Below are 27,956 nucleotides of genomic sequence, written 5' to 3' on the forward strand. Positions count from 1 at the left end.
ACCCACAGAACGAGGAGCTTCACCTGTGCGGTCCACTTTCCCAAGTTTATTTTTAATTCTTGCTTTTCGGGATTGATGTGTACCGACCCCACCAGCTTATTTGCTTAGCAAAGCTTGGCCCCTCTAGAGGCCCAGATATTGAATATAAAATACTCGGAGTTGCCACATGAAAGGCACCAAATATATGCTGACTGGTGTGGCCTGTTCCCCGAGGAGCCTCTCCTTGCAAGTCGCCTCCCCCTCAGCCGAGCCTCAATTGCTCTGTGGGGACTCAGGTTGGGGGGGGGGGCAGGTGCTTGGAGCATTAATTGCTAAAAATTCAAAGTGCTGACCTGCTAAGCAAGGAAGCTGAGGAAAAAAGTCTGCAAGTCCTTTCTGCTCTTCAACCTGCCTCTCACTTGATCGCCCCCATTGCCCTAATTTGGGATATCACTGTACAAAATTCAGGTTTCTGGGGTGGCCAGGGGCTCCCCCAAGGGCAGTGGGTCAGGAGGTGGAGCAGGGAAGCTTCTGTGGCTCTCTGATCTGGGGTCTGGAGCCAGAACAAGGGAAAGGGTAAGGAGAGTAAATAGTGTTGTGTACTTTGGGGAGAGAGGAGAAGAGACAGAAAGGGAGCAAGATGGGGCATCTGGGTGGCTCAGTGGTTGAGCGTCTGCCTTTGGCTCAGGTGTGATCTCGGGTCCTGAGATGGAGTCCCGCATTGGGCTCCTCGCAGGGAGTCTGCTTCTTCTTCTGCCTATGTCTCTGTGTTTCTCATGGGTTAATAAATAAAATATTTTTTAAAAAAAAGAAAGGAAGGGAGCAGGGTGAGAAGGAGAGAAAAGACAAGAAACCAATGGAGTTTCTCAGAGTTCCTGGATGGTGCGAGGCCTGGGGATTGGCTGTGACTGCTGAGGCCCATGGGAGTGGCTCAAAATCAGGGAGTGTGGGCATGGGCTCTGGGCATCTCCAAGCAATGGGGAAGGGTTTAGAGCCCTTGGTGGGGGCACATGGAGGTCTTGGCACTGGGCCGCAGTCATGCATAGCACACACGGTCCCTACCTTCCTGCAGGTGTCCCCAAGGAAAGAATGGGCTAGTGACCTAGATCATGAAGATCTTCGTGTGTATGTAGTAACAATCACATGGGCAGTTAAAAACTGGGGCTACCATCTTCTCATCCAGGGTAATGGGTCACCCCGCTTTGGGGACTCTTGAGTTGACTTGTCTTGAGTTGTTTTCCTTCCTGGAGCTGGTACATTCATAGCAGTGGCCACAAAAGATGACTTCCAGGATGGAGTTCTAGGTACACAGAGAGGGCCCAGAGCACAGAGTTCTAGGGCCCAGAGAGGCCCCTCTTGTAGGTTGTCAAGACTTCTCTAATATTAGCTACAGGGATGCCAGGGAGGGGTGAGAGAAACTTGTTCTTTAGGTCAGACACTTCCAGAATGGAGGACAGAAAGTGGACAAGCTGGACACGTTCCAAGGTTCCCCTCATTGCAGCTCCTACATGTGCAGTGAAAATAGTGCAGATTTTGCTCCAGGCCCCAGGGGAAGAGCATCACGGGAGTTCTCTTTGACCACAGTACTTCTACATGGACTCTCAACTGGAGACTCTTAAAACTACCATATACCATCTGATCTAGGGGGAGCTCCCTGCTGAAAAGATCCAGTCCACTGGGTACCTGTTAGAGGTGGTAGGTCTCCAGTCTACACATATATCCTGAGAGGAGGCTCTGGTTGCTTCCTTCATTCGCCTTGAAAATGACTTGGCATCTACCCAGAAGCTCCCCCTAGCTTCCCACCTTGGAGAAAACTATTTAAGGAAGCAAGATTTAGGATTATAGGCAGTACACTCCTAAAGACATACCCAGGATGGGGAGATTCCCACATCACTGTCTCTCTCACTCAGTAAAGTGAGAGTGGCATCGTTCTCTTTGGAATGATTTTGAAACTGTTTTAACAGAAGGTAAATTATTGTGGAGTATCAGAGCTCTATCATTAGGGATAAGCACTTGCTACCTATAGCACAACTGGGGGAGATGCAGGATTTAGGGTTTGGAACAAGGCCGCTGGCAGTGTGGGCTGTGGATTGTGGCATCAGCATCACCTGGGAGCTTGCTGGAGATGTGGAATCTCAGGCACCCCATGAAACTTCCGTGGTCTTTTGCCGTGAATCTGGCCATGCTAGTATCACTGTTCTTGTCTTTGGATTTTTTTAAAAAGATTTTAATTTATTTATGAGAGACACAGAGAGAGAGAGAGAGAGCGAGAGAGAGAGAAACATAGGCAGAGGGAGAAGCAGGCTCCCTGCGGGGAGCCCGATGCAGGACTCAATCCCAGGACCCCGGGATCACACCCTGAGCCAAAGGCAGATACTCAACCATTGAGCCACCCAGGATTTTGGTTTAACTTTAGGGCTGTAGGCTGTTCTGAGTTCCTGCCTCTTTCCTTGTACCTCTCAGCTTTGTGTTCTGTTGTACTGTTACAGGATCTGTGGGGAAGGGCTTAGATGCACCGCCGTGTGAAGGAGTCGATGAGGACACTTGAGCTTATTCCTCCTAAAATGTCAGACAGCAGGACTCAAGCAGACCTGAGCAAAGTGGAGAAACCTGCCCAATGGGAAAAAAAAAAAAAAACCATTTCGAGTTTTTCACTTGAATCTTTTTTTTTTTTTTTTCCATTTGAATCTTAAAGTCAGCTATGCCCTACTCCCAGTGTGAAGATGACAGACCCTGAATATTCACCCTGGGTATGATCCAAACTGGGAGATTTTTTTTTTCATAGTGAGGATGGATTTGTGTTAAGCTACTCACATTTCTTTTACTCAACCCTCCTCCTGTGACAAAGGATGTATATTTATGAAACAGCTGGTTGGGGGCAAAATGGCTTCTTTTTTGTGTGTGGCCACAAAATATGTTTTTTTTTTTTCTTTGAGATCCTCTGGCTGTTTCAAGGAACAAATCCTCAACCTTGCTCACATTAGCAGCGTGAGCTAATCAGCTGAAATACCCAGCATGGAATGCTTTTATCCTTAAGAGAAAAAGAAAGAGCAAGTTGTATTTTAATTAGATATTTATAATGGTTACAAAGCAGCTCTTCAAGAGAAGTTTTAAGAATCTGGCCTTCCTTCTAAGGCGTAACTGTGTTCAAATTATCCTAAAGAGGGGCTGTATATCCATCCAGCCCAATTTGTGATAAATCTACAACTGGGTTCTGCACAGCAGATTTATAACAACAATTAAACAGAAGGAAAATGGGTCATAAATTTTAGCTGGCACAGTCCAGCACCAAAGAGAAGAAAAGAGAATGCTTTGGCCAGATCAAAAGTCAATAATTTCCACATAAAGTGCTAGAGCTATAGCAAAAACAATTTATATGGAAAGAAGCTGTTTGTTTGTTTTTTTTCTCCTGTTTTTTTCAAAATTAGATATTGGAGAACACAATGAAGCATCAACATTACAAAGACCTTATTAAATAATTGGTGTGCTTTCTCAATTTTATGAGTGGTGCAAGCAGTACAAACCTCTCCCAGCTCCTCAGTGCTCGAATTTAGGGAAGGTACCTCCCCTTCAGTCTGACTAAGGAATTATGGGGCAACGGGAGAGTCTTCCAAGAGATTGGGTGACTTTGAAACGTTTTAAGCGCGATTTTGGTGGTGGAATGAGAGGAAGGGAAGCCAGAACAAATTCCAAAGCCAGATGATTTGGAAGAAAACACATGTGTCTCTGGAACGAAGCAACCTAGAGGCACGAATTATAAAGTGGATTATAACCATATTATAAATGGAAACAGAAATCCATGCCCCGAAAGGAGAAAGAGGTCAAGGCCACTTGGCTCAGAACAGGTGGCAGGAGATGGAGTATTACTGGACAGAACGTGTGAGTTTGTAAAACACGTATCAAGATAATCTTCACTGGGGAGGGAAGACCCTCAAGTATTCCTACGCCTGCCAGAAGTTTGGTTCTGCTAAAAGTAGCGCGCATGAAATTATGGACTTTCGCCGCTGACAATTTCACATCTTGACTGGCAAGGGGTACAGGGAGGCCAACTGCCACCCACTGTAGCCGCACCGATAAGGAAGCACTGACTGGCTCTGTGGCAATCACAGGACACTTGGTATGACGTGGCCTCCCCGTTCACAACAAGCACCTAAGAGCGGGCCGGACGCAGGATTTAGAAGTCGGAAGAGCGGGCAGCGCTGGGGGCCGTTGGACTTGCACCCGTGACTCCGGAAAGCTGGGTGTTAAAAATCCAGCGGAAAGGAGTGTGCGGTTGCATGACAAGAAATTTGAAAGTGGACCAGAGATTCTGTGTCCTTGGGTGGACACACTGGTTTCTGCGCCCATTCCCCCCACTTCCTGGAACAGGGCCTCGGGGATCCACGGCTCCCCGCCCTGAGGTCGGAGTGGTCCAGGGGAGGCCGCCCCAGGCGCCCGCTCCAGGGATGGAGCAAGAGACCCAGGGCTCCGCCAATCAGAGCGCCGCGTTCCCCTGGGGCCCGGTGATTGGTTGAGGGGTGGGCGCACGGCCCAATCACCAGCAGGAGAGGCCCGGCCACTTCCGGTGGGGGCTTCGCAGAAGGAGACTCCTTTCCGCTCCGCGCGGGGCGTGAACCCGCTCTGGCTGAGGCGCTCCCGGCCGGCCCCCGTCAGCCCATGGAGAGGTTCGACGGCTTTGAGGGACACTTGTCAGAGCTAGGAGTCATCAGCTCGGAGAACAGTGTTCCCTGGGCGCCAGCCAACCCACCCCCCATAGAGCCTGGGGGCAGCGGGCTGAGCCTGGCATTGCATTCTCCAGCCCGTTCATCTGCTGACGCAGCAGAGTTCCTCATTTGCCCCCCCATCCCCCCCCCATCCACCCAAATCTGAGCAGAAGTAGATTAACTGGAGAGCGATGATGTCAGGGCAGAGGGAGGGAACAGATGGAGCAGCCGCTGTTGGTGTGGCCGAAGTGTGTGTCTCCCGTGGGCCACGTGGACACTGCGCAAGGCCTGGAAGCTCAGAGCAAGCCATCTTGGTGGCAGCCTGTTCAAGAGGGCGGCTGGCTGCCTAGAGACCCCAAACCCAGGCCACGAGGCAGCAGCTGGCACCCCTACCCTGCCAGGGAACCGTGCAGTGGGGAGGGCCCAGGAGCAGCTCCTGCAGGGTCCCACGCCAGAGGCCGCTGCAGGGGAGGTGCTGAGAGGAGCCTCAGTTAGGTAGGCTGGGGGATCTGCTAGAAGGCCCCAACCGTGGGAGGAGTGGGGGGCCCAGGAGGGGCAGGGAGGGGATAGGAAGGAGGGTGAAAAAACAGACCGTGGGCCCTCCCCAGGGCAGCTTCCACAGGCCACAGGTCAGCCTGAGCTAAGGAGATGGAAGGGCACTGAATTGGATCTGAGACTGAAGTTTTAAACTGGACTAGACTGGTCTGGACTTTTTAATTGCCTAAAAGTGACCAGAAATCTCTGAGACCTATTGGAGGTATCATCAAGGAGAGGAAAAAGGAGATGCATCAGAACACATTTAAAAGAGGTGATTGGAGAAAACACAAAAAGTTTCCATGTCTGTACCTCACTTAGTCCAGACTGTTCAATATACTGGTTCCACATGTGTCTTAAGACCTCTAGGGGAGATCTTGTCTGGGGATGGAGTATGCCCAGAGTGGATGAAGCTGAAGGATGAGGAGAGAGAACAACCTTGGTTCCAGTGACAGAGTTTGAGCCCCTGCATCAAGCCACACCTGAAGGCAGATCTCCTTTCTGGAGTTTTCTGTTGTGTGGGTCAATAAGCTCCCTAGCTAATCTGGGTTAAGGTTTCTATCACTTATCAACAGAAAGAATCCTGATTGATACCATGCACATACACACTCCTATTCTTGGGGAGAGGGACATAGCTTTCATCACATTCTCATAGGGCATTGCTATAAAAAGATATGGCTCAGAAGATAGAAACTCTGGAGCTCCAACCCAGCGATCTCTTGACAAATATGAGAGAAACCATGAGATGAGTTGTGCAAGGCTCTCCAGGGACATTGTGGAAGAGCTAAGTCAGAGCATCTTTGGGTGTAGGGTCTGGAGCCTGAGTCTGGCATTAATTGGCACTTCAGAAATATTTGTTGCATGGAAAGCAACAGGAAAATTATAACAAGTCATACTTTACATGCAAATTTTCAGGAAAATAACGAATGTGTGAACATCTAATCTGCATTTCCATGTCCTGACAGATGGCCCCTATTAACAGAACTCTGATTATATTGAAGAAGGAAGGAAGGAAGGAAGGAAGGAAGGAAGGAAGGAAGGAAGGAAGGAAGGAAGGAAGGAAGGAAAGGAAGGAAGAAAGGAAGGGAAAAAAAGAAAGAAAAAGAAAAAAGAACCTACAAATATCATTGAATGGTTATCATGTACAACACTTACACGGCTATTAACACAATTGTGATTGCCTAATCAATTAAAGAAAAGACAACCCCTATGTATTCCCATTTCTCAGAGACAGTCCCAGCTGTGACTCAGAGAAAGAAAATGACCTAGCTTGGTAGGGGGGGCTTTCATGGCTGGGGCAGGGCTTTGGCTCCTGTTTCTTCTTAGAAGAGGGGTCTGGGCCCTGAGAGTCTAGGGCTGACTTCTCAAAGGTGGAACCAGAGACCACCCGTATCAAAATCATTTGATACGTTTATTTAAAATTCAGGTTCCTAGGCCTTGGCCCCGACTTACAGAATAAGAACCTATGAGGAAAGAGCCCTGGCATCTGCATTTTAAGCCATCTCCCCCTTTGAAAAACTTTACCTACCAAAATCTGTTTCTTTTCTCATGGAGTCTCAATGCCTGGCCACATTCTGCACAGCCCCCCGGGGAGACAGTTCTCTGGGGAAAGAAGCCCCACCCGGGGGGGTGGAGGGATTGGAAGGAGGCTGCGTTTGGTGATACAGTATCACCCTCCTTGAGGTCATGGTCAGTTGAGGCTATGTCAGAGCTGAGGGGCTGTGTGAGTGAGGGCCTCTGAATGGAAGCCAGTGGAACACTCCTTGTGTCCTCGTGGTAGATGAACATAACGGATATAATTATGGTGTAGCTGGTGGGACAGACTCCTAGAGCCCCATGAGCGCTCTCAATGACACCATACATTCTAGACTTGATTATTTGCTGCCTTCTATTGCCCAGGAAGGTTTCATTTGGGAGGGTGGGTATTGTTTTCATAGACATTATTTTTTTTTCAGTTGGTGATTACATTTCCTGAAGGTGTGGATCATGATTTCTACCTCCCTCTTCAACCCACCACCATGTCTCCCACACTGCTGACCACTCTCTAGATGCTGGCTTCTGGTTTGTTTGAGACCATGGGGCGAATACCCTCTACTGCCTTTACTGCCTTCCCAAGATAGCAGCCAGAGCTTCCTCGGGCATGTGCTCTCCCAAGTTCTCAGTCGTATGACATGGGTATGATCAACTCCGGGGGTGGGATTGACTGGCTTAAGCCCCTCCACGCCGCCATTCCCATGGCTGCAATGGTTGGCTCAAGAATGGGCAGTGACCTAAGGATCCCAACTACGGTGAGCCTGATGACTCCTGCTGAGAATTTAGAGCCACAGATTCTTTTCTCTCTTGGTAACGAGCAAGGAAGCCTACTGTAGTCCTAGACATTCTTGGCTGGCTCCCCAGACTTTGAGAGGAAAGCACATGAGAATGGGGCCAGTACTAAGAATGCACAACCAAGAACTGGGGAGAAACTGGGATCTGCGCACACATTTGAGGCCTGGGTAAAGATTTGCTCAAAGTCACATCTCTTCCTAGGCTGCTCTGTGATCTGTACTAATAAGTAACCCCACCTCCCCACTGCCTCTTTTTTTTTTTTTGGTTTAAATCAGTTTAGATTGGGTTTTGTTAGGTGCCACTAAATGTATCTTGCTAGATATGCCCTTCAGCTTTCTCTTGCAGTCATGTACCCCAGTCATCATGAGTCCCTCTTCAAACAGACAGACAGACAAACATCACAAGTACCCAGGAAACAGGATATGATGGGTGGTGGGAATAGGTAGCAGGGTTATTTGGATGCACAACTTATTGAGACTCCATGCCCAAAGAATGTTGATTAACGGATCAATGTCAACCTGGAGGGAAGCCCTGTCCTGTTCAACATTTTAATCAATGACTTGCGTGGAAGAGGAGGCATGCTTACCAAGTCTCAGATGACTCCAAGCTGAAGAATTGCTAATATGACAGATGGCAGAACCAGGATTCAAAATTATTTTGATTGATGTGAGCAACAGTATGGATAAGTATAAACTCTTGCATCCAGGCTCAAAGAAATCAACGGGATAAGCAGTGCCCTGGGGAGACCTGGCCCAGCAGATGTCAGAACGGTGTGGAACTTAAAGTTGACCGTTGGCTCGTGATGAGCCAAAAGTTGAGGCAATTAGTAACATAGCTAATGAGGTTTTCAAATATTTGAAATAACAAAATATTTGAAAACTGCATTCACAAAGAAAGGCTGACCTCGCACCTACTTCCCTTGTGGGATAAAGAAGTGGATTTTTCTGAAAGCAGTTATCAGCTCAGTATATAAAGAAAAGTTTCTAAGGATTCTAAGAACAGGCCACTGCCCCCAAATTGTGAATGTAATAATTATATCAGAATGTAATGAAGTCTACTAGAGTGTCCTTCCCTTTAAAAGCACAGATTTTTAACAACTTGTGACTCAAAGCAGTGCGCATAAAAGCATCCAGAAAAATATGGGGTGATAAAGTAGCCTCGCTCAGCACCCTTGAAAGTTTGCTTCAACTCCACCAAAGAAGAGGCTCATCTAGAAGGAACATCCCGAATCTGGACTCGGTGCCAACCAGCCCATTTCACCTCACTCCATTTATGGCCTTCCTCCTCGATGCTCACCCAGGTTTCATTCCTGCTTTGGCTTGGTCTATCCTTCGGTCCGCTCCTGTGCCAGGAGGACTGGGTTCCCCTCCAGCCTCACACCTGCCTCCCAGGGAGAGCGCTGACTCCACAGTCAGAGCATTGGGAAACCACACCTCCCCCTTCCTTCCCATCCCTGGCTCTGTGACCCTCCCTCGGAGCTAAGACTTTGCAGCCTCCCGAGCCAGGCCTGGATCCACAGACCACCCCACACGGCAGAGGCATGTGCACGACACACCTTCTTTTCTTTCTTTTCCTTTCTTTTTCCTTTTTTTTTCTGTTGTCCTGAACACTTCCTTTTACTTGCTCACCCAGAGGTATAGAGAAGGTGGGCAACACCCCAGTTTCATCTTATAAACTTAGAATGTGGTTTTAGTGAGGAGATTATCAAAAATAAGTTTCACTTGTACCAACACAAAATCATATGTCCTGCGGATTTCCAATGGACAACGGTACTCACATATTTCTCCTTAAAGCTGTCCACCTCTGCCAGAAGCTTCTCTTGGCAGTCAGGGTTGGTGGCCAGGAGGTAGGTGGCAAAAGAGAGCGTGTTGGTGATGATCTCATAGCCAGCGATGAGGAAGATGAAGGCCTGGCCCACGATCTCATCCAGAGTCAGAGGCTGGGACAGGTGTCTGGGCTGGTGTGGCCGGGAGGGACCCACGGTGCAGTCGGTGGAGGAGAAGACTTGTCTGACCATGTCGAAGCTGTCCACACCCAGAGAGGTGGCCAAATGTCGGGCATCCAGGATCAGTTGGAGGAAATCTCTCCGCCTCTAAGGGACAAACGGAGAAAACGCCCATTCTAGACCTTTGAGTCACATGAATGAGACTTCTTGAAAAAAAAAAAAAAAAGACATGCATATGTAGCGTTTTTTGTTTTTTGTTTTTGTTTTTGTTTTTTAGATATTTTTCATTTCTTTGAGAGACAGAGAGAGTGTGAGCAGTAGGGAGGGGCAGAGGGAGAGGGAGAACCCCAAGCAGACTCTGTGTTGAGCATGGATCCTGACATGGGGCTCCATCCCACGACTCTGAAATCATAACCTGAGCCGAAATCAAGAATTGGAAGCTTAACAGACTGAGCAACCCAGGCACCTCATGTATATGTGTAACTTTTAATGAGATTGATGGGACCAGCACCCTCGCTGCAGGATTATCTGAGATGGTGAGAACCTGGAAGCCTCGAATGTCCTTTATATGGCACTGGGTTCTCAGGCTCTGGTGCAGCAAACAGCAGACGGTGATGCTGCCGTTAAGAAGGATGAGGCCATTCTATCTGGGCTGATTGGGAAACGTGTTAAGCCATTTGGGGAAGTAAAAAAAAAAACAAGCAAGTTGCAGAACAATATGCACAGTGGAACCTCATTTCTATAAAAACGGTACATGTACAATACACATAATTACACGTATTTGTTCACGCATAGAGGATGTTTAGCAACATCTAAACCCGGCAGTTCACAGCGAGCTGGAGGAGTGGGAAAACCGGGGTGTGGTGGAGGCTTTGATTTTTTTTTTTTTTTACTTTATACATGTTTGTACTGTTGGTTGGCTGGTTGGTTTTCCAACAAGAAAGCGAAGCACCTATAGATTTAAAGCAAAGCACGAGCTCCCTTGTTCACTTACACACCACTCTGGGCTCACTCAGGTGGCCATTCGCTTTCCTCACACAGTAGGAAATTGGCAGAAGCAGGGACAGGAGGGAATGAGCCTTGGGGATCCTGGCCTGCCCATACCTCCCCCACCCTTGGGTCCCTCTTCCCATAAGGATCCCCTGCCTCATTTAAGTGCTTAGAGCTTTCTTACCATTCTCCCCTATCTTCTTAGCTGCAATTTGCATATTCTTCATATTTTTACTAGCACTAATTGTAACAATCGAAGCATTTATGTATTGCTTTCGAGTTGACCAAGTGTATCCCTGGCCTATCCTTTCTTCGAAAAGCTCGTTAATGTGATGAGTGACAACCAATATGTTGGTTGTCTTTTCCAAAGTGTATGGAGCTAAACAGCCAAAGGAGAGAGTCAGAACCACTGGGAGAAACATAATTCCAAAGTACTGTACCTGGTGCAACGTGTGCACAATTCCTTGGCTTCTGAATTTCTATTGCGTTAAATAATCCGTGCCTGCCCCACGTGTCAGTGCTTTAATTCCAACCCATAAGATTGTTGTTACTTCACGTGCTGTTGCTTTTTCTCCTCCACAAGAGTATAAGCGAGTCCAGGGCAGGACCCTGTGGCCCACCCCCATGCCTGGTGTGGTGCTGAGCACGTGTTAGGCCTGCGACAAATAATCCCACAAATAACAGTGCAATGCGGTAAACACATTTTTTGAGAAAGGCTGTGTTGGATTTGCTTACAAGTGCGTGCCCTTGGAGACTGAGGCCTTTGGAGCTCCACTGCTTTCCAGCTTTTGTGTCCTTGCAGGATGTCTGCTGAGATGCCAGCGGGGCTCACAGCTAAGCCTGTGGGCATCGAGTACCTTGAGTCTCAGGAGCCAGGGCCTCGGTGTCCTGCCAGCCTGCTCAGGTGAGCCACAGCTGACTGCCTCTTTCCAGCCTGGCCCTGCTCATACTGATTTCCAGGAGGCATCCTCAAGGGCTGGCTTTCCCCAGATTCCTTCCTGATGCTTGGCCAACATCTGGGTGGCTGCTGTGGTCCCGTGGGGCAGAGTCAGGACGGGGCAGGGCATGATGGCACATGTGGCAGGTGAGTGCTTTCTTTTACCCTGGCTCTTGGATGAGAATCCCCAGGCCTGTCAGCTGGGGAGTGTTAAACTCCTCAGGGTGGGCAGCCCGGGTGGCTCAGCGGTTTAGCGCCCACCTGACCCAGCCCAGGGCCTGACCCTGGAGTCCTGGGATCAAGTCCCGCGTCGGGCTCCCTGCATGGAGCCTGCTTCTCCCTCTGCCTGTGTCTCTGCCTTTCTCTCTCTCTCTCTGTGTGTGTCTCATGAATAAATAAATAAATAAAATCTTAAAAAAAGAAAGAAAGAAAGAAAGAACTCCTCAGGGTGCCACGCAGTTGTCCCTGAGGCTCACCCTTGGCTTTACGGGAGGGGGGTGGAGACGGTGTCGGGCAGGAGAGCACCGGGGGCTCTTCCCAGCACTGCAGCTGGCAACCCTTCCTCTCGTCCCTGCTCTGACAGGCTGCTAGAGGGCCATCGAGCATGGTTAGAACTCTGTTGTCACCTCCAGCTACAAAGGCCAGAGGACAGGGCTGCTCCCTAGGGCCTGGGCGCTGGAGAAGAGCATTAGTGTAGATGGGTTTCTTTTATTTGCACTGCATCACAGAGGCTATTTGAACACTGCCCATTTAGGACTGAAACAGTGCTGCTTTATGGTTATATCCAAGAAAAATACGCACCCTGATAGATGTAGGTGTCTAATCCACCCATCGGCTAGAGCTTAGAAAAATATTTACCTTTTAACATCTGTGCTGCATTTTCCACTGCGCAAACACACATCTGCTTGATGGAATGTCTACAGAGTTTAGATGGGTTTAAAGCAAGTTTTTTTAGTAACCATATAGCTCTGTCTTGACACGGGCAGTCCTGGATTTGTGGTTGGGAGGTTTTTCTCAGATCAACTCATTGTTTGAAACAAATAGCTCTCGAGTTTATAAAAGGAAGAGCTCGAGGCAATCCCAGTAATTGGATCTTTAATAAACCCCTCACCTCATAGTAAGCCATTGGGTGCAACAGTTTTAGAATTTTCAGCCTGATTCCACAGCCTGTGGGGTTCGGGCTGGGGGAAGGGTGTGTGTGTGTGTGTGTGTGTGTGACAAAACTGTCATCAGAAAGCTCTTCAGAGCGATTCTGAGGTTTAGAAACGTGGCTTTCCCCGCCCCTCCTTCCGTAGGCTTCATCCTCATTCTGGAGACGCATGAATCTGGATGAGAATGTTCTGTCCTTTTAGGTGGCAAAGCCAGGCCAGGGACACCAGTGAGCTGATTCTTTTCCAAGGGCATCAAGTGCAGTTCACAGTGGTGTGGGCCAAGGGGTTGTGAGCTTCTGCACACCTTCCCCTGCTTTCTGAACCAGGACACCTTTGCTTCCGAGTCTCCAGCGGGGGGACGCCAGGCGAGACGAGGCTGCTGCTGGTGCATCCAGCCACTGATTGACCCCCGATCTCCTTCTGGGCCCCCCAGCGCAGCAATGGGACCTCACGTTGTCCCTTATTAATCTCTCTGAGCTAGTCTTTGAAGCAACCCTTTTAAAGCTCGCACAAGTCAATTCCAGAGAAGACACTTCAGCCCTTGTTGTTTCCTTTTGAAGCAACTTTCTTGAATGCAACGAGGCCCTTAAAGAATAGCATTAGGCGTGCATGAGTGTATCCAGCAGTGAAATTATTTTCCTAACTGAAAAGTCCCATTTCTGTTCTCAGCCAAATATTCCCTGGATTCCTCCTATGTGCCAAGTGTGGTGCAAGTCTGTAAGGAGGAAAAAGTCTCAGGGTCTCAGATGCAGCAGGAGAGAGCCCTCACCCCCAAATTTCGTAGCCACGTCGTCCATGCTGAAAGCCAGTGTGAGATCAATTACCAGTTGCCCCAGCTCCTCTCTACGGCTGATGCTCTTCATGCTGTAAAATCCATCTTGCCGATTTTCAATAGAAAGGATATGCCGATGAAAAGTCCACGTGGGCACATTTACCTGGAAAATTCTTTGGGGTTGCTATTGTTGGTGCTTGAAATAGAGAGGCTGTGAGTTTCGGGGGGGGGGCGCCCATGTCAGAGCCTGGACCGTTTGCTCTGGGCTTCTGTCCACCATCCTTCCCCTCTGTCCTCTCTTTTCTCTTTTGTGATCACCCCTTCTCAGCCCTTCTCCTTTCCTTCTCATGCCCTGGAAAGCTCTAAGTGGTAGGCCTCAGTAAGGGCCAGCGCGGTGTGTGCAGGGCTGGGAGGGAAGAGACAGGACAGAGGGAGGGGTGCCAAATCAGGCCCCACTCCATTTCGACGCCGTGTCCTATTAAGATACGTTACCTCTTCGGCTGCTTGCTGGTCCCGCAAGGCAATCACATTCCTAATGAGTTTGTTAAAAAAGCCATTCAGTTCATCTCGGTTCTTATTGGGCAAAATCCGGGCCAGTGGGACCATTATGGATGGAAATGATACTTGAAAGAGAAAAACAAAAGTGGCACTGAAAACGGGGTGGCAGTAACCCGGGGCTACCCGAAGCTTGTTGCCAGGGAAGCAGACCCCGGCCTTGACTTAGAGTCCTCATCAGAAGGCCGCCCCCCGCCCCCCGCCCGCCCCACCGGGGCCTGCATGCTTTCCAGCAGGTGCTGTGCCTTATTCCACTCGCCACTCAGTAAGCACATGATAAATGTCTGCACAACTGAGTCCACACTCCATCTGGCCCCCAAGAAGTCAATCTCATCCTTAGAATTTAATTTTTCCAGGTCCTAGAGAGGGAGGCCCACGGTCTTCATATTCCATCAATGAGGACGGGTTATAGGGTTTGTTTCAAACCTGAGCAAGTGGTGGAAGCTGATCTATTTTCTTAACTTGGGGGCCATTTGCATTTGCTTTCCCACAGGGTCACTGTCCCCAGAGCTACCACCTGAATGGTCCCTACGAGCTGCCACGACAGCCGCTGGCAAGAACACTGGCCCTGTGGGTACGTCCTTGCTGTGCCAGGTACATGCAGCCTATGTCCTTCCTGTCATGGCCTTGGGCAGGGCTCCTTGGGCCAAGGACACTTCTCTTCTCCTAGAGGATGGCTTAGGCCAAGGGGCCGAGCAGCCGCAGGGTTGCTCAGGTCAGGCCTGCCCTGCACAGGTGCTGCTTGGGAGCTGGGGGTGGGGGTGGGGGGCAGGGAGGAGAAGTTCTGGGCCCTCGGAGCTTTCAGAACACTCTGTCCATTTTCAAGAGCCAGAGCCTGAACCAACGTGGGCTCAGAGTGGTCGAGAGAAGAGTGGGAGCAGCAACAGGGACAGGGGGCCACCCACTGCAGGGCGTGTCCGTGGTCAGTGGCAAGGGGAACTGACTCAGGGGAGCAGCTCCTGGAGGTGGCAGGGGTTGGGGGTGGTGGTGGTGAGGGACAAAGGGGCGGCTGATGGGACTCCCTCAGCAACCCCTCCTACAATTTCAGTGTGAGGCTGCTGAAGGGGATAGGGACTTCGTAGAAATGGACTCAGAAATGGGAGTGAGACTGACCAAGGAGTGAATACAATTTAGCAGCCCAGCAAAAAGGTCAGAAGTTGGGGCAATAATCAATAATGGCAATAGCAACACTTCAATACTTCCATAAAAGCAAGAAGATGCTGGAATTGGCCAGAGGGCAAAACCTCAGTTCTAAAATAAAAATAAAATAAATCGACCAGTCTACATGGTATCAGGTAACCTGTCAGGACCTTCATGTGATTTCTATTTACTGTGCTTCAAGCAGAGAGGTCCTCTGAAGAGGGTTTTGCTGGGGGTGGGGGGCGGGTGGGCAATATGATGTAGAAAATGAAACGCTTTGGGCTCCAGTTTTGTCTCTGCCTTTCTAAGCTTCAGTTTTCCCATCTGTGAAGTGGGGATGAGAATACTTCCCCACAAGGTGAACGCAGCACTTTCGGAGGCAGCGCAAGCAAAGCGCTCAGCACTGTTCTCTCTGCGGCCGTGGTGAGAGAGGCCCGAGCTACCTGCCTTGGTAATGAGTGGCCCTGGCTGGTGACAAGAGGAGCCTGGGTGGTTCTGAGCATAAGGCCTCTGTGGGGTGGACTCTGTAGGGTGACTCTCAGAGACCCCTCGTGGTCAGGGTGATCCCCAAAAGCTGCCTGGGCCCTCCCAGCTGTCAGGGCATCAGGCCAGCTTGCTGGACCCTGGTCTTCCCACTCTGGGCAAGAGTTGCACTTACAGATTAAAACCAGGATAGGTCTGGGGATGGAGTATGCAAAGAAACGCCTGCAGTGCTTCACAAAGGGGTCCCCGGGAGCCCGTCGGGAGTCCACTTGGGTGCCAAAGGCGACACTGGCAACCACATCTGTGGTGTAGCAGCTGTAGCACCTGCGGGAAGAGGAAGCCATTTGGGTGTGGTAAGGGCCCTGCCTTTGGCCTGGCCATCGTGCACACCCCTAAAGAGGCACCACTTCAGAGCTGAAGTGAGGGGGTGGGAAAGGGCGCTTGAGTTGAGATCCTTTGAGCCTGGCAACAGAATTCGGGAGGAGACACAAGAACCTATCAGATGGCTCATGCAAACAAAGACTGGGGAAGGTAAGAGAGCATCATGTCCTCAACTTTCAGGCTTCGGGCAGCCTTAATCAACCAGCCACAGTCAAATTCCAAGAAGGATGTTTTAAATTTTCCTCCCTGTGGGGGAGGGAACACAGTTGACCCAAAACCCATGCATCTTGCCCCAAAGCTGTGCAGAGTCGGTCCAAAGCCAGGATCGAGCGGTTAACTGATACAGAACAAGTTGGGGGTTGATGAATTAGCAACCTGTTCATCTAGTTTTATTAGCTTGTCCCCCTCTTCCTCCTAGTGATTTTACAGTTTTTCTAAAAGTAACAAACCAAAAACAAGGGCGCTTCACACTCAAATAAATACAAGACAAACTTTGGGACCAGCTTCGTGAACATATGTATATTATTACAGAAAACACACGTTGCACTTTAGAAACAAACAGAAGGAAAAGTGTCTGGCAACAGCTCCAGAAAAATTAACCTCTTAGGCTCTAGGAAACCTGCCCTCAAAGGGCCATTTTAAACCAGAATGATCCTCCGTTGGTATCTTGCAGGAGGAGTCAGGTGCAGTTCTTTCTTTAAAAAAAAAAAAAAAAGGCTAGCACCGGGGTACGCACATCCTTTTATAAAGAAAAGTTCTTATTTTTGTGGCTTGATGCAGGCACACATGGAGTTCCTTTCTATCACCAACAGCTTATCACTAAGGAATAAATGACATCCTTAGATGATTTCTTTTATTTTGACTGCTTTATCGAAAATATTTCCACAATTGATTGCACATGTCCCCGCTACAACGAAGGCCGTCTGCCCACTGAATGCAATTCCCTCTGATCCTCACAGCCAAAGAGTTAAGGGTTTTTAAGTTATTTATTTTGCTTTTGTAGTTGTTCTTTAGCCAACTCATGCATCTCGTGGCCAGAGAGAAAGTGTGTGAGAGGATTTTGTAAACACCACGGCAGAATTTGAATGCTGGTGATGGTTATGTTATTATTTCATTACAAGTGATAATAAGAATGAGTCGGCTTCTGGCTGACCCGAGTCTCTCGCCCTACTACTCTGGTGCCAAAAGCCATAACTTAGCAGAGGACACGTGGAGGGGAAGCCAGATAATCAGTCATTTCAATTTGGTGTCCACTGCTAAGTCCTGGCTCCTAGGCTGGGGTGCATTGCAGTTCTTGCAATTCGGTGAAAATGCATGGACTTCCCCTTCCCCCCGCAGGCCTGTCCTCTCTGCCCACTCCCGCATCTGCAGAGGTCACAAGGCGTGTCCACCCACACGCCACTGCCCACCCAAGGCTTCCTGCCACACGCCACACCTACCCTGGGCTTTGTTCCCATTCTCTGCACATTTTACGTGGGTTTCATTTCTTCTTATTATTCAGTCCACCCATGCTTTTTATGAGCTTCTAGCGTTTCCATAGTTTGCTGGTCCCGAGGTAATTGTCCAGCAATTATGTACAGTTGCAAGAAGCAGCAATTCAAAAGTCCGATTTCTCATTTATCCTGTGGCCACATAGCACCCTTACCTCTGGATGTCGAAGGCGTCCCCGGATTCCGCGTAGTGTTTTAAGTGAGCCAGGAGCAGATCGCAGGCTTGGCTGATTAGGGGAGTCATCTGATAGCAGATAACAAAGGGGTAATTAGGACACCAGGCAGGGAGCACACCTAAATTAGCTGCAGATACAGAGGTTATGTGTGGTGCTTCCTGGGAAAACATTGTTTTCAAGGTAACTTTCATGCAGCAAAGATTCAAGAGGAGGGTCTGAACTTCACAAAAATCGTAAACTACAATAGCTGTAAACGTCTATTTTAGCTTAAGCAATCTGTTCTTTTGGAAGCAAAAAGAAGAAAGGATTTCGAGTAAATACTGTGAAATAATTACAAAAATGATCATTAAATGCTTAGACAGAAATGAGAATCAGTACTTGGTTTCGTGACATTTGGTTAGCATTAGAGAGTAAATAGCCCACAATCCATATGTACTCTCTCTGGAATTAGCCCAAATCCATGTTTGCTTGGTTCCAATTATACTTTAGATCTTCCAATAGAATATAGAATCGTAGTCTCCAAAGGAACGTACGATCGTCCATTTCAACTTTTTACTCAATACGAAAATCATTTTTAGAACATTTCTGATGGATGGCTATTCATATCTGCATCTGCTGCTTAAACCTTTGAATACATATGTGTAAGGGAGCCCTTGACTTCAGGAGACCTTTCATGCCCACCCAGGGAAATTGCTGAGTTTTTTTTAAATATTAAAATATTTTCATTATGGAAAATGTCTAACATATGCACACAGAGAGAATGGTATCGTGAACATTTGTATAATGAGTGTCCAGCTTCGACAAGTTTGGATCTCATTTTTGGCCACTACCACTTTGACCCCAGCCGCCGGCTCGAGGGGGTGGGATTCTCTGTGGAACCTGATGGCCACACATGTGACCTTATATTTTCTCCTGTATATTTGCAAAGCCAAGTCAGAAACGCTGAGGGGAATCCTTCTAACCAGTGTCCATTCTACAGTAACACCATAGCTAAAGCAACATGCCATAAACCATTGTTCTGAGCCTTTCTTCTGGAAAACATTTTTAAAATGTTAAATATGTTATGATTTTCCTATTTTGACACTAGAACATAACTTCCTGAGGGCAGGGAAGATTTTTGTCTTTTTGTTCATTTGTATGTCCCCAGAACCTAGAACAATGCCTAGCACGTAGTAATTATTTTTTGAATGAGGGAATGAATTTGAATGATTACTTAAGACCCAGTCTTGGCTCTTTTTTTTTTTTTTTAAGATTTTATTTATTTGTTCATGAGAGACACACAGAGAAAGGCAGAGACACAGGCAGAGGGAGAAGCAGGCTCCCTACAGGGAGCCCAATGTGGGACTCGGTCCCAGGACCCCAGGATCACGCCCTGAGCTGAAGGCTCAACCACTGAGCCACCCAGGCATCCCCTAGTCTTGGTTCTTAAAGTCTTGAGGCTTTGGGGAAAGTTATAGGATGTTAATCTACTTGTTAGAAGGTATGTTGTACTGAGGCAAAATCTTCCCTTCTAACAACCTTTCACTGGTTTCAGTTGACTTCTTCCACACAGTAATGCTTCAAATACTCAGACAGCAAATGCTGCTCCTCCTCTGGTTTCAGTTGACTTTCACTGGTTTCAGTTGACTTCTTCCACACAGTAATGCTTCAAATACTCAGACAGCAAATGCTGCTCCTCCTCATCTCCTAGACAATTGTTCCCCATCCCTTCAACCACTCCTTGTGCCACATGGTCTACATGCACTTCTCCTTTGTTATCTCTCTCTCTTTTTCTCTCTCTCCCTCATCAGTGTCACTCTTGGAAGGCAGCTCCATAAATGGAACACAATATTTCAGGTAAGATCCCATAAATCATAAATGGGTCACTGCCAATCACAAGCCCAGGTGTATGTTGACTTTTTTTTTAATTTATTTTTTATTGGTGTTCAATTTACTAACATACAGAATAACCCCCAGTGCCCGTCACCCATTCACTCCCACCCCCCGCCCTCCTCCCCTTCTACCACCCCTAGTTCGTTTCCCAGAGTTAGCAGTCTTTACGTTCTGTCTCCCTTTCTGATATTTCCCACACATTTCTTCTCCCTTCCCTTATATTCCCTTTCACTATTATTTATATTCCCCAAATGAATGAGAACATATAATGTTTGTCCTTCTCCGGCTGACTTACTTCACTCAGCATAATACCCTCCAGTTCCATCCACGTTGAAGCAAATGGTGGGTATTTGTCATTTCTAATGGCTGAGTAATATTCCATTGTATACATAAACCACATCTTCTTTATCCATTCATCTTTCGTTGGACACCGAGGCTCCTTCCACAGTTTGGCTATCGTGGCCATTGCTGCTAGAAACATCGGGGTGCAGGTGTCCCTGCGTTTCATTGCATTTGTATCTTTGGGGTAAATCCCCAGCAGTGCAATTGCTGGGTCATAGGGCAGGTATATTTTTAACTCTTTGAGGAACCTCCACACAGTTTTCCAGAGTGGCTGCACCAGTTCACATTCCCACCAACAGTGTAAGAGGGTTCCCTTTTCTCCACATCCTCTCCAACATTTGTTGTTTCCTGCCTTGTTAATTTGCCCCATTCTCACTGGTGTGAGGTGGTATCTCATTGTGGTTTTGGTTTGTATTTCCCTGATGGCAAGTGATGCAGAGCATTTTCTCATGTGCATGTTGGCCACGTCTATGTCTTCCTCTGTGAGATTTCTCTTCATGTCTTTTGCCCATTTCATGATTGGATTGTTTGTTTCTTTGGTGTTGAGTTTAATAAGTTCTTTATAGATCTTGGAAACTAGCCCTTTATCTGATATGTCATTTGCAACTATCTTCTCCCATTCTGTAGGTTGTCTTTGAGTTTTGTTGACTGTATCCTTTGCTGTGCAAAAGCTTCTTATCTTGATGAAGTCCCAATAGTTCATTTTTGCTTTTGTTTCTTTTGCCTTCGTGGATGTATCTTGCAAGAAGTTACTGTGGCCGAGTTCAAATGTATGTTGACTTTTTAAGAAGACATGTATGACAGGACAATATTGAGGTTCGGGTCAACAAAGACCACAAGGTCTTTTTCCATGCATCATCACCACATGCAATTGATTTTTTTGACACTTCAGACTCCATTCATTAGAAAGGCTTTACATTTATATTATATTTGTAGCTGTAAAAAGTCCTGCCGTGTGTTCTGAGCAGAACCATCTTTTAACTCCCCTAAAACATTCAAGTGATTGGAGAAGCCTGGCACAGTGGGACAGCCTGGGTGGCTGTTAGCCAGATGTTGGAGGGACACATGGCTTCATTGGGCCCCTCCATCCTATGGCTCTGCAAGCCAACCCCATGTGCTCTGCAGTGTCACCAAAGAACTGGGACACCAGTTCTTTCCAACAGCTTGCTGTGGGAGAGATGGTCCTGAGAAGCCGAAAGGCACTCCCGGTGAGTCAGAGTGAGCTGTAGGCTGTGTGAGTTCCCAGAGCAGGGACAGTGGCCTGGACAGCACTTATGGGCAGCCACACAGCAGGTCAAGGAGCAGATGTGCAGAGCAGAATACACCCACACCCTCGATGGAGAGACAGCAGAGCAGCGGAGAGTCTCCTTTGTTGCCAAGACTCCTCGGAAGAAGTATCTGGAGAGGAACATTCTGGGGAAAAAGGATTTTCTGCTCATCAAGCTTCAAGGGCTTAGAGTACTAGAGTGCTTGTGCTCAGTGTGGGTGGGCCAAGGGGTACACTCATGCATTCAAATCTCATCTCCTACAACACTGGCTATTCCTGCTTTTTCCATCTGAAATTTGGTGAGTGTGCCTTTTAAGCCTTCATTCAGCCCATCCAGCAATACGTATACAGGAGCAGACACAGAGCCCATGGCCCTCTGCTGGTCTGCTACTTTAGGTAGCCCCAGAATTGGCCAGCAGTCACTGATTCTGGCTCTTTGGCCGGCTGTGCATGAACCTAAGTTCACGAACCAAAGTGCAGCCAGGCAGCAACTGCTCAATAAGTTGGCTGGGGAAGAATTTGTCAAATGATTTGCTGGGATAGAAATGTAATTGACCTCATATGCCTATCCTGAAGTCCACTCAGAACAAGGATGAGAATGGCTACCCTGATTTATTCCTGGGAACTCTGGGTGGGCTCTTCATGACAACTGCATTCTCTTCTAAATGCTCACACACTGTCAATTTAAAAATCCATCAGGACAAAAGTGCGTGTAAATGGGTCACTTTTAATGGCCTCTGGGCCACTGCTCTCGAAAAATCTTAGCCTGCCTTCGTGTTTGGAGAATTCTACTACCTCATCCATATTTCTGTGATTGCCTTCCCGGGCTATATTCTTCCATTATTTTAATAAGCTTAGTGGTACAAGTGAACCTATAAAATATAAAATATTTTGTCAATATATTGACAATGATGGCTTCTGGAGTTCTTTTTGTCCTCATTACTGGAGGGATGGCCCTGTATGAATTACGCCAAAACTCTGAGGAATACACCACTCTGGGACAGGAGGAAAGAGAGGGCTGTCACCCCGCCCGGGGTCAGTCAGACGGTTTCGAAGTAGAAGCAGCCATGGCTAGCACCCGGCTCTAACATTAGATACCTGGATGCCCTGGGGCCTTTTAGCCTCTGAACGTTCCAGGAGTATTGCTTACCTAGAAATAAACTCTGGCTTCAGAAAAAAAAAAAAAAGGAAGCTTACAGCTTATAGCTTCCTTAATGGAACAAAAATGGTATGCAACATAAAATTGGATTTACACTGAACTCTTCAGAAGCATGCCTCGTGCAGAAGGGGTCCACCCGTGCTGAATCCAATCGTATGCTGGACAGTGCAATGGGGGGCTGAACCCACCACCCTCCATTGGTTCCTCTACATGCTCGTAACTAGAATGCTTTGCGGCTGACTGGCATGATTGTAATTTTCCACCACGCTCTGCCTGCTGTCTGTTGCACTGAATGGGTAATGACATTTTTATTTGGGTTAATGTGATATGAGATGGGGCATGTAATATGAAAAATGTTTTAAGAAGCAATGCAGAGAAGATATTATAAGACGGTGGAGCATGCTCTGTATGTTGGCCAATAGGCATTGTTTCAGGCTTTCTTCCTTGCATTATACACAAGTAGTTATGGAATATTCACTCTCACACGAGTTGCATACAAACAAAAGCTCTCTTTGATGGGCTTGCAATCATTTTTATACAATCCACAAGCCCAGCAGTTATTCCCCTAGATTTGCAGACAAGCAGGCATAGGTGGCTTGTGCAAACACACAAGCACAGATGAACACACAATACTATCGTCAGATCTTAATAAAAGATTCTCATTTGATGGTTACATTTCATCTTTGTAGGATAATGAGAAATTTTTATTTTTGTTTTTCCCACATTTTTCATAAGGCACATATGTGATACTTATCATCAGATAAAATATTAATGTTATTAGCTTTTAGAAGAATGATTTCTTCTTGGGAATGACAGTCTAGCAGCCAAGCCCAGGGAGAAAGGTTCCCATTTTGCTTCTCTCACCTCTCACATTGATTGGCTTTATTCTAGATGGTGCTGAGTGTATGGTGTTCAGCCATTTGGTAACTAGCAGTCACCATCAAGGGTAAAGTACCCTCCTCAGCCTGGGAAAGAAATTCTTCGAGGAAGGAAGTCCTTGCTTAGCTGGAGTTGGCTGTACTACTAAATTGCCCAGTTGAAAAAAATGGATTTTTTTAAGACTATGTCTAAGGAATTCTGAGTCAAGGTATAGACAGGGGACAATAGAGTTAATTTAACAAGGTGGAAGAGCTTTCTGAGTGGTCAAAAGAGACAGCTCATAGGGAAATGACAAAGAAGGGCTAAGGATTTCTCCTGATCATAGGCGTTCTTCTCTTTTTTTTTAGGTGATTCACAGAATTTCATCAGTGGAGTTTCTTTCTCTGAGACTAAGATGCTGACCTTGTTAAGTACACTTGACCCTGGGAGAGCAAATCCTCAAAGCCACTGCCAGTTATTAGATTTCCTCTCCTTGGTAGTTTTTAGTTGTGTGACCTTGGTTGGGTGAATTGCTCAACTTCAGTGAGTCTATTTCTTCATCCACAAAATGGGAATAATGAGATCTTCTTTGAAGAGTTGTGACAGTGATTAGAAATATATAAAAGGCTTGGCACTAGAAGGCATGACAGCTATCCTCTGGAGGACCCCTGGTTTGGATGCCTGGCACCATTTCCTCTCCTCTTATTCCTTAGAGACAAGACCCCATTGGATCCACCTGTTCTTGCCTCACCATGTTATCATTAGTTCCTTGTCTCTGTCTCTTCATCTTTATCTCCCTGCCAATTACTCTAATTCAGGCTTTGCCACCTGTCTGTCACCTGGAACGTGGCTATCATCCTGCTTCTTGAGAACAAAGCAGCATAAGTAACGTTGTAATCTCAATACTTTGTATAGTGTCTAACACATAGATGGACTAAAAAAGTTTTCTTTTTTTATATAGATTTTTAGAAAGACTTTATTTCAGAGAGAGAGAGAGAAAGAGAGAGATAGAGCACAGGCAGTGGAGAAGGGTAGAGGGAGAATCAGGTTCCCTACTGAGCAGGGAGTCTGATGTGGGACTCGATCCCAGGGCTCTAGGACCATAGCCTGAGGTGAAGGCAGATGCTAAACCATCTGAGCCACCCAGAACCTTAAAAAATAGTTTTCAAAGAGCTTCATAGCCTCCTTTCTTTTCACTTTTCAATCCAGTCTGTACTTAGTCACCAGACCGGTCTAATGAAAGTACTTGTTATCTAAGTATCCCCATTGACTGAAGGACGTAGAACAAGCTTGTTATCCTACCTTCTAAAGCTCACTAAGAATTGAATCCTGCCAATAACCATAAGCTTAGCAGATCTTCCCCTAGTCAAGCCTTCAGATGAGATCATAGCCCAGGCCAACAGCTTGACTGCTGCACACAGAGGCCCACAGAAACCATGAGCTAATAAAGTTTTACTGTTTTAAGCTGCTAAATTTTAGGGTAATTTGTTACACAGCAATTGATAACTAATACATTTGCAATGTCACCTTCTTGTGGCAACTCTTGTGAGTTGTCATACATTACTAAAGTTTTTGATATTTGTTCTATCAGGAATGGGCTTAGTGCAACATATTCAGTTGTGTCTCTAGAACTATCTAGGTGATGACAGATTGAATGTTCTTTGAGGGCTTTGACATAGAAGGAACATGGGTTGATTGAAGAGCTCTTTCTATCTTAGCATGAAGGTGGTGCAGTTTGCAGGGAGCTGGCTCTGTGCCAAAGACCTGGTACTCATGCTTGTTCTACCTCTTAGTTTAGGCAAGTCATTTGAATCTCTCTGAACTGGGATCCTCACCCTCAAACAAGGGGCTAATTGCAGTGCACTATAAAGTCCCTTTCCATTCTAGGATTTGAGTGAGGTCACTAAGCATCAGATTGAGTTACTTAAGAACCATGGAAAGAGCAGGCAACTTCCCAGTTTGGCACAGTAAAGGATTGAATCCATGAGCCTCTCTATTTGCTCCAACACATTCCATCCATGGTAAGAAACTCTATTTGCATCTCTTTGATGCATTGACTTCAGAATTACATAAAGACCTAAATCTGGTTATTTTTATGTTTCAAAAACTTAGTAAAAGTGAGAATTAGAAATTCAGATCCTCTGACTCCTGGCTTGTTGCTCTCTCTTCCAAAATCAGAATCCACATTCTCTTTGTTCCTCAGTCAATTTACTTCTAGGTTATAATTTCACTTAATGCATGATGCCATGAACTTGGAAAACAAAACAAATAAACACCATTAAGCCTTTGGGACCCCTGAAACTTTGGAGAACAGAGTCAGCCCGGGTGCTAGAGATAACACATTTCCTGATTAGGGAGAGAGAAGGAAAGGACCCCTTCTTCATTATCTTCTACTTCTAAACCGAGATGCCCCCCCCCCGCCCCCTTCAATGGTGTGTAGGTGGGCTGACTCATTGGTCTACGTATAAAGGAGATTCAGGAAAGAGCCTGAGCAGAGGGTACCACCCTGAGATCAAAATATGGCCCCTGGGAGCTGACCCCCTGGGGCCATGGAAAGTGGAGACTCCAGAGGTACAGGTATGACTTGCAACTATCCTCACCTCCTCCTTCAGTGTCTGTCACACGGGTCTAGAGGAAGTGTCACATCCTGCAGGCTGAAAGGCTGAAACTCCTCTCCTTACTCCCTCACTTTCAAGTACTTCATAGCTCCTCGCCCTCCAGTGAAGCTTGCACAAAACACTCCCCCTAGCACAGAACCCTCTGTGCCTCAACCTACTTTTCCAGTTTTCTCTCGCTAATCCGTTACATGTACTCTGTGTTCCAGCCAATTTGTACTCCTCTATTCCCTGAACACATCCTGTACTTTTTGTCCAGATGCCTTTGTTCTTGTAGCTCTTTCCACTTGCAATGTACCTTCTCCCTCTGTCAAAACTCAGTAAAATCTTCAGGACTCACTTCCAATGCTATCCCCTGCCCGCCCCCTCCCCCCCAAAGAGGCTTCTTATGCTCGAAAAAGGACGTCAACTCTGTCACTGTTTTCCACTACTTAGTAATAATGTAGGAATTCATGTACTTTGTTACCCTTCTACATTATAAACCCTTTATAGACAGGAACTAATAAATCTTCATTGCATTTTACAAATTTAATGTTTCATTCTATTTGGCATTCTTAGACCTGTGGGCAATGTTGTTTTGGAACTGATGTCAGAGGGGGATTTTCTGAATAAATAAGAGTCAGCTAATGGGGGTGGGAGATGGCATTTAAGCATATTGTTGACTTTAAAAAAATTAGTACCTTAAAGTGCTTTAAACTGGTGGCTAACAAATATAAAATTAATATCAGTTAACCAAACTTACTACCTCCTTCTGCCACCGAGATATTAAACACATCCATGACTTATTTTTATGCAGAATTTCCTGCTGATAAGTATCAGCTCTAGCCATCTAGGTGAATAATCAAGTGTCATTTCTAATAAGTCAGTGGCTCCTGTCAAGAGTTGTGACCAATTAGAACTCATCCCGATGAGGAGGTGGCTGCTGGTGTTGCCAAGCAACAGCCAAGCTGGGAGGCACATTTAGATGCTCGTTTAGATTTAACCAGTGGCAAGTCAGAGTGACATTATGATTCTGGCAAAAGGAAAGCCAAATTATAACCCAGGATGGGGTACCCGTGATGAGGAGTGTGTTTTCTTTTAAATGCAAATGGAAAAGGAACATTTTAACCAGAATTTAAACAGTCCATCATTATACTGATTTTAATTAGGAGATTAGGTGTCAGTGGAATACAACTGTGTCGAAGGATAATGGTCTCTTGCTGCTAGATAAATACCCAGACATTCTGGAAAATGGGCAACTGGTCAGGCAGAGACAATGTATTTTTGGACTCCAAAGTATTTATTACCACAGCCACACTTGGTTATAATGACTTTCATTTTTATTGTTTGGAAGGATTAAGAAATAAAAGCAAATATTAAAAATGGACTGCTGGAGGCTCATGCCGCCAAGAGAAAGCTGCTTGCTGCAACATTACTGGGAGAGTGGGTTCTGTTCTAGAAGCCCTCGTGCATGATCGTCTGAAGCGTGTACGCTGAAAATTTAAAGGCCAAGCCAAACCATGATGAAGACTGTAATCCTGTGAAGACTTTTGCACTGAAATGATCGCAGCTATGCGTTTACTCATAAGCTGGCTATATCAACTTAAATTTTTAAAAATTGTAGTCATTCTGGAGTAATATGTCTTCTCCAAGGCAGGAAAGGCCTAGAGGGAATAATAACCACATCTGCCTCCGCCTTTAAGATTCATACATTATTGACTGTGCCTTCCTGACAGGAAACATCTGGATGAAAGTGAAAAATTAGGCAGAGAGCTGGATTCTCAGCAACTGTGAGAGATACCAGCCTTCCCTGTCGGTCTGGCTTGTCTTTAACTGAGTCCCTATGCACACAGATAGGATTGGCTCGTTTCCTGTTGAGTGACACACCCAGGCTCTCATGTATGACGCTGCCGGCTGTCCGGTATCTGCTCAGCGGGTCACCATCAGCTTATTTTGTGGGCGAATGAGGAAATATTCGTCACTTCTACAGTGCTTTGAGGACTGAGAAGACATGAGCCACCATACTGGGGCAGATCCATGGTCCATCCATTCTGGAGCCTGGTCTCTGCTAGAGGCACTTACAAATGGCATCCTCTATGGACCTTACCACCAAAGTCACAGTGTCCCATGGCCTCATCTCTCCCAGGAGCCAGTCTGGACATTAACCACCCATGTTTTCGCCCTTCAACTTATCTGAGCCCAGAACAAACAATGTTAAACAGATTTCTTCACTGCAGACTCTCCCAACTCATTAACAGGCGAAGGTACATAACAAATCTCTCAGAAGATGGTTGTCAGGG

The 27,956-nt window shown here is 46.8% G+C and overlaps 1 protein-coding gene across 3 annotated transcripts in view; it reads right to left on the reverse strand.

Annotated features, from left to right (window-relative positions):
* Nucleotides 1–27,956, reverse strand: part of TBXAS1 (thromboxane A synthase 1) — a 161,786-nt gene that overhangs the window by 38,893 nt on the left and 94,937 nt on the right. For all 3 annotated transcript variants that reach the window (XM_038559412.1, XM_038559413.1, XM_038559411.1), the window contains 4 exons: nt 17,544–17,632; nt 15,693–15,841; nt 13,832–13,962; nt 9,322–9,636 (listed from right to left, as the gene is read on the reverse strand). In XM_038559412.1, the coding sequence (XP_038415340.1) occupies nt 9,322–9,636; nt 13,832–13,962; nt 15,693–15,841; nt 17,544–17,632 (684 nt within the window). The remainder of the gene's footprint in view (nt 1–9,321; nt 9,637–13,831; nt 13,963–15,692; nt 15,842–17,543; nt 17,633–27,956) is intronic.

Source organism: Canis lupus, chromosome 16, assembly GCF_011100685.1.
Source record: "Canis lupus familiaris isolate Mischka breed German Shepherd chromosome 16, alternate assembly UU_Cfam_GSD_1.0, whole genome shotgun sequence".
NCBI classification, from domain to species: domain Eukaryota; kingdom Metazoa; phylum Chordata; class Mammalia; order Carnivora; family Canidae; genus Canis; species Canis lupus.